At 33.3% G+C, this 17925-nt stretch overlaps 3 protein-coding genes across 4 annotated transcripts; 1 reads left to right on the top strand and 2 right to left on the bottom strand.

The window, feature by feature from the left end:
• Window positions 1-1222: 1222 nt before the first annotated feature.
• LOC140988949 (receptor-like cytosolic serine/threonine-protein kinase RBK2) lies at window positions 1223-4303 on the bottom strand. Of its 2 annotated transcripts, XM_073458065.1 has the most exons (9): window positions 4104-4299; window positions 3406-3515; window positions 2839-3228; window positions 2486-2737; window positions 2247-2401; window positions 2036-2115; window positions 1812-1947; window positions 1557-1706; window positions 1223-1454 (listed from the first exon to the last, which is right to left on the bottom strand). In XM_073458065.1, the coding sequence occupies exons 1-9, from the start codon at window positions 4244-4246 to the stop codon at window positions 1323-1325; spliced, it is 1548 nt and encodes a 515-aa protein (XP_073314166.1). In that variant the 5' UTR covers window positions 4247-4299; the 3' UTR covers window positions 1223-1322. The 2 variants fall into 2 exon arrangements, with proteins under 2 accessions (XP_073314166.1, XP_073314167.1); XM_073458066.1 differs by lacking the exons at window positions 1812-1947; window positions 2036-2115 and having other exon boundaries at window positions 4104-4303.
• A 7333-nt stretch (window positions 4304-11636) lies between these two features.
• Window positions 11637-12671, top strand: LOC140988654 (protein DMP2-like). Its single transcript, XM_073457691.1, has one exon. It carries the CDS (start codon window positions 11776-11778, stop codon window positions 12370-12372), a length of 597 nt encoding a protein of 198 aa, XP_073313792.1. The 5' UTR covers window positions 11637-11775; the 3' UTR covers window positions 12373-12671.
• A 3633-nt stretch (window positions 12672-16304) lies between these two features.
• Window positions 16305-17843, bottom strand: LOC140988224 (S-adenosylmethionine decarboxylase proenzyme 4-like). The gene has a single exon (XM_073457219.1). The coding sequence runs from the start codon at window positions 17665-17667 to the stop codon at window positions 16633-16635; it is 1035 nt and encodes a 344-aa protein (XP_073313320.1). The 5' UTR covers window positions 17668-17843; the 3' UTR covers window positions 16305-16632.
• Between the last annotated feature and the right edge of the window lie 82 nt (window positions 17844-17925).

Here is a 17925-nt window from a genome sequence, read left to right as displayed (position 1 = left end):
TGTTCTTCTGATTTATCTGGGGAGGGGAGAGTAAGGGGTGAGTATTTTGGGAAATACTCAGCAAGTGGGGGCCGTTCGAGTACACCACAACATGCACATATATTTTCGAAATACACACACACGCACACCATGCATATTTGACTCATACCACGTTCGTATCCTTGACCTGACATGAGATTCCTCTACTTTCAATGGTTTACTGAATTCAGTCCCTAATTTTTATTCCTATAAGGGGGCGAGGCCAAATCGGTTATATCCCCACCGTATGAGGGTCATATCATAGTTGGGATTCCCTCCCATATCAAGTTGAATCCTCACAGTGTCAACATAAAACTCATGCAGAAATCATAACCAGAAGGGGTAGAAAGAGAATTGTACTCGACCGAAATTTCAAAAAAACGAAAATGCATACACCGAAATTACACATTTAAAACAAGCCCACTTACTTGATCTTTGATGAGAAAAACGTGAATAGAAAGGAATCTTGCACTGGAATATCGAACCATAGCTTCGGGTTTGGACTGCAGCAGCGCTTCGCTTCTTCGCACACAGAGAGAGCAAGCTCTCGAAAATCCTAAGAAGACTAGGAGAGGAACTCGAAAATTTGGAGTAGAAAATGGTGTGAATTTTCGAGTTATAGGCCCTCCTATTTATAGGGGTTGGCTGCTATCTCGATCGAGTTTATCCGCGCGTTTGAATTTGAATCAAATCTTCATCTAGAATCGTGATCTAATCTAAATCTTTATCCCTGGTCCTAGATAATAATTTCGAAATTTGGATATCTTCCTTGGATGAATTTCGAAATTATGCCTTGTCCAGGCTGCAACAATTTCGACTTTTGTGTCTAATTTCCAATATTCGATAGACTTTTTTTTTTTCCCCAATAATTATATTTCTTAAATCCCAATTATTTCCCTACCTAAATTCGAAATTTAGTGGTATTTTTCCAAGATAAGATTTTGATATTTTTCTTTTTAAAAATCCAGTAGTTAAACTGTTAAATTTTTCCCAAGCCTGTATTTTATATCGTGTAGACTTCTCTGTAGTGAACGATTTTCGAAAATCCATAATAAATCATCCAATAAATTTGAAAATTCTATGGTATATCCTTCAAGATTTTGGAATCCAAGATTGAGTCATCTTCTTGCTTAAATCTTTATCCAGGTATATCAAATCTTAGGTCTATGTCCGGTGTATAACTCAAATTTTGAAAAAAAATATACACGATATTATTATCCACTCAACCTTTGAAAAATCTTGCAAATATTACATCTTAAAATGAGATAAATCCTGGTANCGTAGGCAAAATGGCTCTCTTGGCTTCAAAATTTGTCAGGGTTGCATTCTTCTTCCGAAATTAGCTCCAAGGGGTATGTCCTCTTGAGTGCAGGCCGTTTTTGGAACTTCTTCTTGCTTTGCATTATGCCTTCACCACATTTTAACATACTCACCACCTGCATCCCGTTCAGGAATCATTCACACTAAATAGTTTATTTTGTATTTGCGTTTTTCACTCTTAAGCGTCTCTCAAAGAGCTTGCTGAGTAAACAACTTGCCTGGCTCATTTGAGGCCTTTCTGAAGAATTATGATGAATACATAAGGAGGCAACCGTACTCATTCGACTGACTTGGTCATAGTCATAGACGCCATTGAGTGATGGATCCACTAGGTCCACTATACTTTTTCTGTTCAGCAGAGGTTTGGCCTGTAAAATTTCAATCAGATTAGAGTGCATCTCTTGGTTGAAAGAAAAATTATATTATCCAGATTTTTATGTAAGAGAATGATTGTTGTCTAGAAGCAACCATACCCACATCACAAGGCTGTTGTGTGATTCGTCTAGAGCTGGTTGACCACTAATGAGCTCTAACAATAGCACTCCATAAGCGTAAACATCAGTCTTTTCATCAACTATTCCGTGCATGAAAAGCTCAGGAGGGAGATAGCTGATAAGAGAAAGGTTGAAGTATTATGATGATATGATTTCGAAGGTTTCAACAATTTCTGGCTTATGTAATGCAGTCAGTCACCTACCCAAACGTGCCTTCAAATTGTGAAACAGTAATGTGAGTCCAGTTATCAGGCAGCCACTTTGAAAGCCCAAAATCAGAAATCTATAGTAAAGAATGAAATATCAAAGTTTTAAAGTGGATAACTGCCAAAAATTAACGTCAACTCTTTTACATCAAATTCACATCAAGATAAGGGATTGCTGCACAAGAATTTAGCAGATATCGTTCGCTACCTGAGGTTCAAAATCTTCAGTAAGCAAAATATTTGCAGACTTGATATCTCTATGGATAATTCTTCGTTGACACCCCTCGTGAAGATACGAAAGCCCAGATGCAATTCCCAGAGCAATATTGTATCTCACATTCCATGCCAGTTTGCCACTTTTGCCTGAACAAACCATGCAAAACGAAACCATTATGAGATTCTTGAACATCTAAAAGCTCGTTTCTTGTCACAGGATGAGGGACGAACCATTCAGGGAAGATGCTAAATTCCCATGTGGAGACAAAGGAAGAACAAGGTGCATCCCTCCTTCGACACCGTATCCAATAACATTCGCAATGTTTGGATGATTAACATGTATTAGAATACCGAGCTCGGATAAGTAGTCTGCTGTCATTTCCTCCTGAGTTCCCCGAATTAACCTTTTTACGGCTACTAGTTGCCCATCTTTCAGGTGTCCCCTGTAAACTTCAGAGTAGCCTCCCTCCCCAATCAGGTTATCTATCCAAATAATTAATAAAACTCATATTCTTTACATTTTCTTGACATTAATATAATTTGCAGTTTATCCATTCACACCGAGGATCTATCCAACCACATACCATGGCTAAAATTATCGGTCGCTTCTTCAAGATCTGAAAGAGAGAAACTTTTCCAAGAAGTTTCGAAGCAATAGTACAAGTCTACTTCTATATGGGTAGGCAATCCTGGCAAGCTTTGTGTGTTCCTTGTTCGTCTTCTCGAGAGTTTCTTGATCGAAGGAAGGTTTAGTATGCTAGGATGGAAGGAATGCAAATTCATCGTTGGCCCCTTTTTTAGTTTCCGAATGAACCCTTTCCACTGCGAATCGGAGTTCCCATCTGTTTTAGGCTCTAGTTCTAATGTTCTTGTCACAGAATTACTAACCGTTTCTGGCTTTGCCACCTCCCCATTTTCTTCTCTAAGCAGGCATTCTTCTACTAGTACTTCCTCCACACTTAAATCTTTCAAATCTGAGTCACAATTCATGATTGCAGTTTTAGTGGATTTAAATTACCATTTACCTTGTAAAAGAAGATCCGATAAAAATCATAAATTACACAAAATTTATGATTTTTTTACTTAGCTGATTCATCCTGTAGTTAACTAGAAAATAAGAGAAACATTACTAGAATATTTGAGATCATTACCATTATCAGAGAGTGAAATGGAGGAAGCAGGAACAAGCAATGTCTGTCCAAACACCAAAAGTTCTCCTTCAGAACTTTCAACAGCAATATCGCACGCATTCTCGCTTTCACTGTCATTTCAGAACCTGTTAGATTATATGTACTACTCCTCCAAAGGGGAACGATTTTACCCCAAAATACCCACCTCATGCAAATTCAATTCAATACTTGGACCAGGATACAATGCAGTATGTTCTTGGAAATAATCATTCCAAAAAATCCAAAATTTTTTGTTCGACAGAAAATACATTTTCTCCACCTCCTGTTGGTTAAGAGGTCACTGGTGAGCATGGCCAACCCAGAGATAGAAAATCAAAAAGGAAAAATTCCAAACTTCAATCATCTCTTTTTATATATATTCAAGATGTTCATTTCACCCTACCGATACAAACTTCCCCGTGGCCGGTTTAATAATAAAACATAGCAAGCTAACATTTACAAGTTACGTTGATATTGCCCACTGCTTTCACTACATTGTTCTCTATGACATAGTCTTGAAATCATGCACTTGAAACAATCAAAACAAATGAATCCCAAATTTGCCGACCAAAAAGAACAGAAATGAAAAACATGGTACTTTTCGTAGGAATATAATTAAAAACATCTACCATTGACAGAATATAACCAGAAAAGAAACGATATTGATGAAGTATAATAACCGTGGAGGGGTGAAGGTGTCATGGATGTTTTCCATGGTTCCTGGGCTCAGGAACCAATGCTCAGCTCTGCAGAATTCTGATTCAGAATGAGAGAGAGAGAGGCGATGTGAAATGGAATAGTGGTGGGCATCCATTGTCCACATTATATGGAAGATCTTCCTGCTGAAAATTCGGATTCTCCCATGTTAAATTTACCGAAGGGATATCAAAGACACGATGCTGACACGGGATACATGCAAAAAAACTATGGACAGGGTGTGACATGTTGGTCACGAACACAATATGCACACGGAATTCCCTATACTTTGATGCCAAAAACTTGTGTTAGACGGTCTCACGGATCATATTTGTAAGACGGATCTCTTATTTGGGTCATCCATGAAAAATTATTACTTTTTATGCTAAGAGTATTATTTTTTATTGTGAATATGGGTAGGGTTGACCCGTCTCACGATTAAGATCCGTGAGACGGTCTCACATGAGACCCACTCTACTTTAATTATTGAAATTATAAAAATTTACCCTATGCTTTGATTATTGAATTTTATAAAAATGTAAAGATATTTGAGTAATAACCATAGCAAGCTATTTAGCTCGAGTTTGATATGTGGTAAAATGTGATGGCATCTTTCATTGAAATACGGTGAATATATATAATTTAACGATATTGAAAATCTGATATATGAAAAAAATATATATATATATCTGAGATATAGCATATATCAAGTCATCTTGTATATAATTAAATTAGTTGAACGTAAGACTGAGTAGTTGTTGATATCAATGATGAAGATTATTATGATTTTTTTTTTCATTTTCAATGACGATTATTATGATATTTTATAATTATAGAACAAATTTAATATTTTATGTCAGTTGTAAAATATATGTGAATCATAAAAAATATATCTATGTCAGAATGTTCTATTTTACAAGTCTGTATCATGTACCGTTGTTAGAATGAAATATGTTGAATACATTTCATACATTATTTATTTATTTATATCTTTTTTTTTAATGAAACTTTGATAAACCTGTCATTTTAATCCCATGCCAAATTAAGTCCTTTTAAATTGCTTTCCATTAATTTCAGCCCTCCAAATTTCAAGCGACTATGAAATGGAATATTAATATCTTAACTATATTTGAATAATTAGTATAGAGTCTTCTTCTTTTTTTTTTTTTAATAAAAATTAAATGTTAGAGATTTACCTAATTTTATAAAACAAAAACTTGTGTGAGACGGTCTCACATGTCGTATTTTGTGAGACGGATCTCTTATTTGTTTCATCCATAAAAAGTATTACTTTTTTATGCTAATAATATTACTTTTTATTTTGAATATCGGTAGGGTTGAATACCACTAGACTTTTAATGACTTTTATGGAGTTTAAAAGTCTAGAGGTATTCAAACTAGACTTTTATATACTCCATAAAAGTTTAGTGGTATTCAATGTAAACTTTTGTAGAATTTTAAAAAGTCATGTAGTATTCAAACTTGACTTTTAAAAACTCTACAAAAGTCTATATGTATTCAAAATATCAATACACTTTTAATGACTCTATGGAATTTTATTAAGTACAAGAATTATAGCCTAAAGTACAACAATAAAATGTCAACAAAAGTCTTTGATTCAACCTAAAGATTTGGATGTACATTTAATTGAGAAATCTCCCAAATTCACATACTCAATACAAACTTTCATTCTTTTCTCATCTATTTATTTTTCCTTTTATTTGTACTTTTTAAAAACATAATTAAAATTTTATTTTTTATTAATTATTATATAACATTTTATTTTAAATTATTTTCTTTAATTTTAGTTAATCTATATCTTAAATTATTGTATAAGCAAATTCATACCGATACTATACCAAAATTTTCGGTATACCGAACCAAAAAAACCTTACATTTTAAAAAAATTTATAATTTATTGTTTTAAAATATTATATATTTTAAAATTTATGTATATTTTTTTCGTTAATTCGGTACATACCAAAATTTTCAAATTGGATATCAAAAAATTCGGCATTGTTACCGTACCGAAATCTTCTGCATACTTAAAATTCGATAAATTCAATATTTTTTTGTTACGGTAATCTCGGTATACCGAAAATTTGGTATTTTTTCCCACCCTTAACAGTGCTTGTATTGGCATGTGCTATATTACACAATTTTCTTTGAAAGAAGTGTCAATTTGATGAATTTCAAATTGAACTATATAATGAAGCTCAATTGTCTTCATCAGCACAAGTTTATGAAGGTGACGACTTTGATCAGTTATTTAATACTCAAAAACAAGAACGAGCAAATGCTAATGCATGGAGGGATACCATAGCCAATGGAATGTAGAACGATGTTGATCAAATTGTCAGTAATGATTAGATTTTTTTTATAAAAGACTACTCATTATTTTGAGTGTTCTTTTAATAAAATTTTATTATGAATTTATAAAAATATTGTTCATTAATATGTTGAATTGACATAAAGAATTGAAATTTTGATTTCAATAAATTGGATAGTTCATTTGTCGTTTTTCACAAATTAAATTGATTTAACTTTTAAGTAAGTAAAATTCATTTACATTCATAAATTAAAAAAATAATTTTAAATTGAAGAGGTTATCTATTTCCAATAATTATTTTAAAAAATTAATAAAAAATAAATCACAATTATAAATTATAAAATTCACATAATTCTACGAAAAAGTTTACAAAAATCTTGAACAAAAAGTCTATAAAGAATCTATGAAATTTGTTTTATAATTCTATGAGATTTCATAGAAGTTAATAAAAATCTATCAACTCCACAAAAGTCTATCATTTAAAAAAAATTATTAAAAATGTTTGAAAGTCTAACATTTAATTTGTATAGGTAAATATTAGTCGAGTAATGGAAAATGATGTTAACGCGTTGGGAGGAGACAAGCTCGGTGGAAGCTTCTCCTATTTATAGCGAACCCCTCCCCATACCTTATTCATATTTATTTGAGAGAAAAATAACTAAATTAGGTTAAATATTTGGGTTTCTGTTGTTTGTTTTTTGAAGAAAGGGAAGATTTACAGATTGACCTTTATTTTTCTTGTGTATCGGGAATTTTTTCACGGGTTGTGTGATATATTTTGTTAATCTTGTTTATCGTGTGCCAAATGGGAACGGAGGTTATGAGGCCGCAGGATCTATTGACGGTGAATAGGGTTCCACCCGTGCCGTTTCATCGCCGCAATTTGGTGGGGGATGGGAGTTTGACGAATCTCACCGTGAATCGGAATGGAAACTCCGTTAATGGGAAGGCTTCTCCCAAGACGGATCAGAAAAAATTTCAGAAGGGGACGAAGGCGAAGAAACCAACATGGGTGAAGCCACGCCGGGAGAGTGGTTTCAGTGACAACGGTCTCGTTATGGGGCAGGTGACTTTATTGAGAAGAGGCGAATCGTTGAACTCGCTCACCTTTAAGACCAAGGGCGGAGACTCTGAATCCATTTCTCCGAATCAGAAACCGGTTGAGGATCTGGCAGTTTGTGAGCCCGATCTGATCGAACCGGTCTTACCGTTGATGCTACCCAAGCAGATCAACGTGCAGGATTTGGCAGACGAGTATTCCGGTTCGGCTGTTTACTCATCACCTTCTCCTAGATCTGTTCCCGTGCCTTCTTTTTTTATGAAGCAACTAGTACATGGCGAGGTCAAATCGTTTGATGATTCTGCTACGAGGGGTCTGAGGCGTATGCTTCGCCTCGATTGATTATGCATCCGATGTGAAAAAGTTTGGGAATTCGCTTCACGGGCTCTGATTTCTTTGATATCTCGAACCATATCCGTAGATATTTTTTTTCCAAAACGGATTGAGGGTTTACTAAATCTGGAAATATGAACAAACTATGAAGCGATTTCATCACAGATGGTTAAAATTATTGTGGTTACTACATTATCTTTTGCCTGGGTGTGTGTGGCTGTGGGGTGCTGCAGCTGTTATCTAGATTTAGATTATGTTTCTCTCGCAGTAGCTATTTAAAATGGGATATTGTGGTTTAGGTGGTGGTGGGGTCTTCTGAACGTGAAGCAGTGGAATGATTATCAAACAAAGAAGAGGCAAAATCTTTATTGCAGATGCTTGTTGATTCGAAATCAAGGAAAGACTTCTGGCTTAAGAAGTGGTATCAGCTATGAGTTCGCTACTAATTGGCAGAACAGGCACTTGCCCTTTTCACATTTGCTTTAGAAATTTGGTTTGATAATTGTTTTAGCTTTGTAGGTATAGTCTGTTGATGATATGTGTACGAGAAATTGTAAGTCGTATCATCAGTGAAGTAATAAGAGATTATGTATCTATTGGCATTATGAAATGATATTTATAAAAATTTGGCTCTTGTTTTCTCTATTTTGTTTTTGGGCTGGATTTACGGTAACCATAAGTTAAGCTCCCATGGTGGAACTAAGGCTTGTCGCAGAAACTCTGGCTATGGCTTGCTTTCTTGTCTCAACATGACAATTCACTTTAGAAGTTCTCAATGCCTGGGGAACCCCAAGGCTTAAAAGGGTTAGGAGATTGTTTTCCATGAGCACCAGGTGCGTTATAGGCCTTAATAAATGAGATTTTATAGCCTGCATGAATGTTGAAGTTCTTAACCATTCATTGTGTAGGTCCATATCAATTAAAGTTGGATGCTACATAGGGTAAAACACCTAGCATAGAATCTTCCTTCTGGTTTATATGAATCTTGTGGTCGAGGAGGCTGCATCCCTGTTTACTCCTTTTGGCACTTTGCAAAAGTCCTCCCTTAATTTTGCTGTCAAACTGTGTTGTATTTTGTTATTCATGCAGTCATCTGCATGAGGAGGTATGGAACATAAATTTGAAGTTGCAGAATATTTTATTAAAATCAAGGGATTCAGGGTGGTGAATCTTGATTTCTATGTATATGATCAATTTTGAAACCATGAAGTGAAAACTTGGCATCTATTTATTTGTAGTTAATTGATATGCATTTATATAAAATTTTACAATTCAGTTTCTTGTTAATTACCTTGCAAAGTTCTGGGCCAAATTAGATATCGATATATCGTAACATACTAGATCTCCTATGGGGCAAAAAAACATGCTTTTGTGCATGAATTGGCCTAGACCAACTTTTGCGGCCTATATTTTCAAGACCATTAGTATTTAGTGTGTCCTAAATTTCAAAAGATCTTCTGTATGTATTCTCAGAGAAACGAAATTGGATCAGCTCGCAAAGTAGTTTACAAAAATTTTCCCGTGTCTACGTAGTGTAGAAATTGGGATCCCATAGGCCATCGCATATTCGTCAATTTTCGATGCAAACTTGATGAAGAAAATAATCTTTGGAGATATACTCGGATTGAGTCAAATAATTTATAATTTTAAAAAGAAATCCATAAATTTAAAATCGTTTACTAATATATATTATTTATGTTGATTTTAATTTCACTTCATATCAGAATAAGTATCCGTGTTGTTAATTGTAACTAGTTTCGTGTACATATTATCATATAAGATTAATTTTTTGTGTCTTCAGATAAGAATTTTAAAATAGCAATTAATCGAACACATCAAATACTAAATATAATAAATAATAGCTTATAAACTTGAGTTTATAACCTAACATTGTCACTTTCATTGAGAGTCGACGTAGAGGAAGATGTGATCTAGAAAATGTTATAATCAGACAAGTGTATACAAAATAAATGAACTGAATACCAAAAAGTAAGTAAAAACCTTTTAAAATACCGAAAATTGAGAGAAATTCGTCTAGTATTGGTCACAACAGACATCAGCTTCTCAAAATATCGCCAATGTTACAAATATTACGAGTGAAAGCCGTTTAGAATATCAAAAGATGAGTGAAAGTTATCTAGAATAGATCACAACAAACATCGTCTTCTCAATGAGTCGACAATTTTACAAATATCCTAAATCGAATATTAACACTAATGAATAGTAAATTATAAATCAAGAAGATATATCATTCATTAGACAAATCTTTTGAAACGATGTTTTCTTGAGTTCACAACATAACAAGTCTATTAAAACAAAATAATTATCTTTAATCTCTAAATATATAAACGTAGGAAAGAATCTAGAATGTCCAAGCATTACGTAATGACTGCTAGATTTAACTGATTTAGCTTTATATTTACTTTTTTTTATAAAAAAAAAAAAAAAAGCCCTCCAAAGTAAAAGGAGGTTATGGTATCTTGTACGGATCTTGGTCGATGACAACGTTTATTTAGGCAAAGAACACCACAAACGCAGCCTTCGACTAATCAAATGAGACCATACCATCTTTATTATATTTATAAACAATTTCATAGTATTTGAACAATCGGAATTTCCAAAGTTATCACCTATCTATTCTATATTAAGGGTGACCCCATTAATCCGACAAGTTTGGTATGGCCAAGTTTTTATAATTATCATATTAGCCTTGACAACTCTGATAATTGTCAAATTACCCATGTTTTATTATCCTTAATTATAAACTTGCCCATATCGACAAATTAATTACAAAATTTACGAAACCAAAAACAAAAATTCAGAAAACTCACACAGGGATGCTGCTAAGTATATATATTATATTTATATATAATATGAATGGAAGACCATATGTTGGAACTGGGGAATGAGTTATCTTCTACTTCCCTCTTTGAATGGATGAATTAACCATCGTGACACGCGAACATTTAATAACATTTCTTCTCTTGTTCAATATAATGCATGCATTTTCACACATATTATAATATCAATAAATCTATTAAAGCAGCCTTTCATTAATTGACTTGAAAATTGAATAAAAAAATGTTTGATCATTATCGTAATGTTGATAAGCATAATAAATTCACAAACCTTTTTTAAAAAAATAGTATTTTTGAGTTTCTTTTTGTTCAATATGCATGCATGTCCATACATATTTTAAATAGATCAAGGAAAAATTTCATTAATTAACATAAAATATGGTTATAAAAGTTGATTGTCTTTTAAATCTTGAATTAACCGGCCAAAGTTTGACTATTTTAATTAATCAACTCACAATTGTAACACGAAAACAATATTTTCCAACCAAAACTATCCGCTACATTGTTAAATCACATCATTCGTACACTTGCATACAATTTTTATATATAAATGAAGAGTTTATTGTATACGCGCGATATTGTTGAAAGTCTTATGCCACTGTTAACTCTTTTTGTTTTCAAATTTTAAGCATACATATCTCTTAAAGCACGTACGGACAAGGGATATGGGAACATAATTTGAAAACAATATGAGGATCGATGTATGTGCTCAAGATTGAAACGCACGGAGTTAATTAATATATCAATTTTTTCACATGAAATTTTAACATTCTCGTGATTTCATATGAATAGTGCATGCAATTAATCCATAAATTAACTTAATTGCACGTGCACTAATTAACTTGAAAATTGAATTCCTCGAAATCTTAAACCATGGAGTAACCATCTTTCGAAGAGTACAAGCAAAACCCAAATTTGAATTCTCGCCTTGGCTAAATAATTTCCTTTTACTTGGAAGCAACCCCTCTCCCTTTCTCAACTCTATAAATATGTCCAAAATCCGATTTCATACCAAAATAAAAACCAGCACATAAAACATCACACATTTCGGAAATAAACACAAAATCAACTAAAAAATGTCAGCGAACTCAAGCAACGTGTTACCGAAAAGTTCAACCAAAAGCATCACACAAGGAACCCTAGCCGGTTTCGGCAACCTCATCAAGCTCCTCCCTACCGCCACCGTCTTCGTGTTCCAATTCCTCAACCCTGTCCTAACAAACAATGGCAATTGCCACACCAACAACAAGTACTTGTCAAGCATCTTGATAGGAAGCTGTGGCTTTGCTTGTTTTTTCGCGTCGTTCACAGATAGCTACACCGATAGCGACGGAGTGATACACTGTGGGATTGCAACAAGGACCGGGCTCTGGCCTGCTTATTCTTCCGCCCCACAAGACTTGTCATCGTACAAACTCCGGTTTGGAGACTTTGTTCACGCCTTTTTCTCGCTGATAGTGTTCGCAGCAGTGGCCCTTTTGGACCCTAACTCTGTTGAATGCTTCTATCCATCGTTCGAGTCTACGCAGAAGATGTTGTTGATGGTGCTGCCAACAGTTATCGGGGCGTTTTCGGGGTGTTTGTTTGTTTTGTTCCCAAACAAACGCAATGGAATAGGATACCCTTCAACCCAGAGTTCAACTCCATCTCCATCTGCAAACACTTCAGTTTAAAGAGCATGAATTTGATCGAGTGGAATTAATGTGTGTAATTTGTTTAATATTGGTATTGAATAAGTGGTTGAGAGATTTATTTTCTCATTCTTTATATGTTCATAGGATAAAGGAGAAATAAGATAGGAAAACGTAAGGGAGGTTTTCGTTTAATGTATGATGCTCATATGAGCTATTAAATTTATGAACAAAAATCTTGTGAGGTGATTTTAATAATTTATATTTGTAAGATTGGTTGATCTAATTCATATTTGTAATGAAAGATAATTTTTTCGATAAAAAAATAATATTTTCCATGAGTGGGGACGAGTTGGAAATTTATCCCATAAAATTGAACTGAAAAATTGTCTTACATATGAGTTTTGTGTAAATTTATGTATGTAAAATTAAAGGGTTCGGAGGTCGTACAAATTCATGAAAAAACACCTAATGGGAATTTCTTCATTAGTTTAAAAATTTACTAATTACTATAAATAAAATCATTTACTCCAAATATGAATTTTGGCAAATTTGCAGATTTAACTTGAATGCTACAAATTAAAGACAAATCTTAGAAAAACACCGATTTTCTTTTTTTAAAAGAACACGAAAACAACAAACGCCAAATATGGAGAGATCTAAACTCATTTATTTTTGTCTTCGCATTGAATTAGTTTATAGCTAATTTAATTTAAAATCAAAGACAAAAAACTTACGAAAAATAATTTAAAAGATGTTTAATTATTATTACAAGCTTGAACACAAGGTTCTAACTTTTTGTTAATTAGAACTCGATTATTGAGATCGAGTCAAATGAATCAATCCTAAACTCAAATTTTAAATGAACGAAAATCAAGCCAAATATAGTTAATTTTTAGGGTTAAAATCTATATGATTTGATTTGATTTTATTTGATTTATTTACACCTCAAACACTAATTATCAAATACTAAACGATGGGTTTCGTCTCCCTTTCCCTTTCTTGCTTAATAAATTATCGTCATTTTATCGTACACGAAATAATTTTTTTTTTCTTTTTAATTGTGGGATAGGCATCCTAGATTAGAACTAATCTATACCAATTATTTTAAAAATTCCAATAACCATCATATCATCTTCTAGGACCACTTTTTGTTCAAACGGAGGGGAATCGTATGTTCACAAATAATTGAAAACACTGCCTTCTCGTCTCCCACATAGCTCCTTTTTTTTAAAAAAAATAAAAAAAAGTATTTTTAAAATTTGTTAATTACTTAATTTTATGATTCTTTTATATATACTAATAAAAGATACACATACATTGTATGTATTATTATTATTTTTAATTTGATCAAATAATAGTAAATAATTAAATCAAAATTATTTTTAATTTAGAAGAGTTGTTTGATTTAAAATGATGTTTTGTTTAGATTTTTTTCTATGTAAAATATGAGTGACTTGAGGATGTTTTTGGTAGAATAAGAAGAGTATTTATGGAATTAAATATTTTATGTCCTCTATTATAGTTACTCTAAGACACTTAATAATACATTATAGATATATATATTTGATTATATATTTATAGTTGGGCCGTGATTGGTATACATATATTAGATATATATTTATAGCTGGGCCGTGAGTGGGTCGCATGAGTTTGAAGCTAGGTTCACCAGTCCACGCTGCACGATATTGAAATCTTTCTCAGGTTTTTCTCGCATCGATAATATAAGTTAATCATGTTCATATTTATAATAAAAAAATGATATATTTGATATAAAAAAATAATATTTTTAACTCGAATCAACGTATATTAAACAATATTTATTCATAATTTAATTAAAAAAAATATGCTCTTGCCAGTGAATATTAATATTTTGAACAAAAAAAGTAACATTTTTCATAAGTCAAGTTATATATATATCTAAAAAAATTAACTCATGAAACAATCTTATGTGATTTTTTGTTACCACTTTATATGCTTTGGTGCATTAGCATACACCTTTATCGGAAAAACTTGCATTCGATCTCACGTGATGACGTAGAATCTCTGGAGTCTCACATAATTAAAAAAAATCAAAGACTTCGTATTTTGAAATAATTTTATACGATTGTAATTATAAATTTTCCTCACCGTATTATATTTTTTTCATCAATGAATTTGCTACATGTAAAATTAATGTTGGTAAAATTTGAGGAATCGAAGTTCACGTTAAAAATGTATGAATAGTGGAAAATCAGCTTCACGAGCTAGACGGCCCATGCTTAATTTAAGTTGGGCTTTTCATCGAATCTACTTTTAAACAATTAATTTTCAGAAATTTTTTAAACAATTAATTTTAATATTCAAGGGCATTATATTTTTTAAACAAACAATAATATATATGTGCCAGATAAACAAAGTTGCAATGGTAATAATTGGGCCAAATATTTGGTTATTATTTTAATTAGTAATCAAAATACATTTTATCATATTGTTAGCCTAGCTAGTTAGATGCATGCTTAGAAATTGGAAAATAATATAGAAATAAATAAATAGAATATTATATTTCAAAATCCCCAATATATATAGGTGCAAAATGGTAGTTTTTACCCTTTAAAGAGAAAATCTTCAAATTTCACTAATTTTAAATTTCAATTTTTGACCGGTAATATTTTAATGCCTCCATTTTATCGTAAGAGTATTTTTTTTAACATCGTTCAACTTTTTTTTTTTTAAAAAAAATGATATCTTCAAGTGTATTTCACCTCGGTCAAATATGCTTGAGGATGTCATTTTCTTAAAAAAAGAGTTGACCGAAGTTATTTAACCAATTTTTCCTTTTATTGTATTGAGTAATTTTAATGTATAAAAAAACAGAGATAGGATTCGGAAAAATACAACGAATAAACTACGTAAGAATATAAGCTTATTTAGTTCATAAAATCCTTTTTAATTTATCAATGCATCTTATGATCTGACTTGTAAAAATATAAGTAATTTAAAATCGTACTTGTTCATGTGTTTTCTTGGTTAAGGTTTTGATATTTGAAATTTGAATAATTAAATTATTAATATTATTATAAGTTTAAACAAACTTGGCCAACGCATCATGCATGCACAGTAATATATTAATAATATTAGTAAAAAAAATAATAAGGTTCATGCATATACAGACAGTGACACGTGGGAGCCATTTTAATCAGAAAAACTAACCTGCCAAAGATTTTTATGTTTTATACTGTTTTAAGCACGCTTGCTGACCTTTGCCCCCCCTTCTCCAGCCCCTTCAAAAATAAAATTTATTCATTTTTTTAGGAGATCACAAAAAAAAGTGGACAAATTTATTAGAAATAGGATGATTGATGTGTGAGATAAGTTGATTATACGTTTTACATGAATAATTTGGATACTGTTTATATTGGTATTTGGACTTAACTCAACCATAAAGCTAGCTCGAGTGATAAAGATTATTCAACTCCATATATACAACTCTCAAACCTTTAATCCAGCCAATTACATGCGACATTAACACATCACTCATTCCCAGAAATAAGCAACTCAAGCATGAAGTTTACAAAACATCATTGGTTAGCCAATATGATAGTTCAATACATATATAACCATGAGTCTTGACTTTGATATTATGTTAAAGATTGTGAGTTTGACTTAACGCTAACTAAAAATTAGCTCAAATGGGAAAAATTGTACGTCTAATTCTATATATACAATTCTTAATTAATTAATCCAATCAATTTGTACATTTAACTGATACCAAAGGAAAATTGTTAGAATAGAGAGTAAAAATGAACACAGGAGTTTAAAAAAGGCATATATCTTGCAATGTAATAAAAACGTAAGAAAATTGGATAAAATCAGTGTCATTTCTTTGCATTTATTTTAAAATGCGTGCTAGTCTCCACTGACGAAGTTATAGTGTGCAATATCAAAAATTTGTAGGCGTGCCAACTTTAAGTGGGGTGCAATATTATTATCTACTAGCACCATCTCCAATAATATTTTCCACGTCAGCCTCACAATTTTCATATTTAAAATTTCTTCCATTTTTTTATTACAAAAAAGTCAACCCCACATTTTAATTTGATCATTTTATCTTCCAATGCAATGACATCAATCGGCATGCATGATCAATTAATATTTTGATATACCAAACTATTTTCCTAACAAAGAAAATGAAAAGAAAAAAGAATTCCACCTAAACCCTAAAAAGTTCCCAAGTTGTTGTCCCCATATCCCCTTTTTAATCTTTTCAACTTCTTTGCACTAGCGTGATCAACACCAACACGAGCATGCCAGGACCGCATACTACATTTTGAGAGCCAAAAATGTTTGAAAAACGACAGTTCCAGCGGTCGGAAATTCGTTGGCAACACGGCTCCGGAGTCTCATACCAAGCGGCTCGATGGCCTTCGCCACGCCCCTCCACAGCTCGTGCCCACCGGTGGCGCATGTCGTTGACACCGATAACTCTGTCGGTTGGAATACCTTCACGGCCTTCTTCAATACCTCGAAAAACTCATCCCGGTCATCGTAAACCGAGCCAACACACTCAAAACTGGCGTAACTAAAATCGTCTTCCGGTGTCACGTGAATGGTTGAATACCGGTTCCCGTCAATTCCGTTCATTGAATATCCACAAGGATCAAAAGCATAATCACAAATAAGGGCCTTCCTATTAATGCCCCTAATCCCGGTCACCTCTGTCATCTCTTTTCCGGCGGAGTCGCCGTTTTTTCCATCTCCGAGGCGCCGGAAAAACTTCTTAGCCAGAATCCGGTCCAGCCCAGTCATGCAGATCTCAACAGTGTACAGATCGTCTGTATGCGCGTCATCCATAGCAAAAATATTCCCTTCATCACAACCAGTAAAAACATGCCACTTGTGACAAGATTTCGAGTTCATCACAGAGGCCTTTCTGCATGAAAGATTCTTAGGCAAATTCTCTTCCAAGAACACAACTTCATCCTTAAAACTTGTGTGGGGGTAAGGTTGGGCATCCGGGAAAATGAAGCTGCCGCGAGTGTATCTGCACCCGCACAAGGTCAGACCCATAGTCAAAGCATGATCCACCAATGGACGGACAGATTTGAGCAATTGGGTTGTCCCACAAGTTTTGATGATGATTTTTGTCGGGTAAACAAAGAGGCTCGATTCTGATAAAACGTAAGAGTCGAAATATTTGTTCCCCACAGCTGACACTACGGTGCACTGCACCGCATGCAATACTTTCTCCAGTGACAAAAAATCCAACAGCCGGAGACCTTTCTCAGCAGCCTGATCATCGCCGGAGAAACGTAACTCCAGCCTCTTCTCGAATCCCTCGAACCCGGAAATCGCCATTGACAAAATAAATCAAACCCAAGATTTTTGAAGTTTTCAAGAAAACTACAAATCTGATAAATATAGAACAAAAGGACGAAGATTAGGTGAAATGGATATTATAGCTCAGTACTTTGCGTACTGTGTGTTTGATGTGTGAGTCAAGTTGAGGTGTTATACAAGGTACAGGAGTACGTGAGTATATATAGGTGGAGAAGAAGAAAGATGGGAGTGGGGTAAGGTGGGGGTGGGGCGGGGGTGGGAGTGGGGGGGGGGGGG

This window comes from Primulina huaijiensis, chromosome 11, assembly GCF_012295235.1.
Source record: "Primulina huaijiensis isolate GDHJ02 chromosome 11, ASM1229523v2, whole genome shotgun sequence".
Lineage (NCBI taxonomy): Eukaryota > Viridiplantae > Streptophyta > Magnoliopsida > Lamiales > Gesneriaceae > Primulina > Primulina huaijiensis.
Note: the sequence above shows the minus strand (reverse complement) of the source record. Positions and strands in the feature narration are given on the sequence as shown.

What these genes read in the sequence shown, in the direction of transcription:
- LOC140988949 (XM_073458065.1), bottom strand. Translation starts at nt 4,246, where the DNA reads ATGTGGACAATGGATGCCCACCACTATTCCATTTCACATCGCCTCTCT. An exon ending in GACCGATAATTTTAGCCATG is followed by an intron (nt 2,738 to 2,838) that starts GTATGTGGTTGG and finishes TTATTTGGATAG; the next exon opens with ATAACCTGATTGGGGAGGGA. An exon ending in AAAGGCCTCAAATGAGCCAG is followed by an intron (nt 1,455 to 1,556) that starts GCAAGTTGTTTA and finishes AACGGGATGCAG; the next exon opens with GTGGTGAGTATGTTAAAATG.
- LOC140988654 (XM_073457691.1), top strand. Translation starts at nt 11,776, where the DNA reads ATGTCAGCGAACTCAAGCAACGTGTTACCGAAAAGTTCAACCAAAAGC.
- LOC140988224 (XM_073457219.1), bottom strand. Translation starts at nt 17,667, where the DNA reads ATGGCGATTTCCGGGTTCGAGGGATTCGAGAAGAGGCTGGAGTTACGT.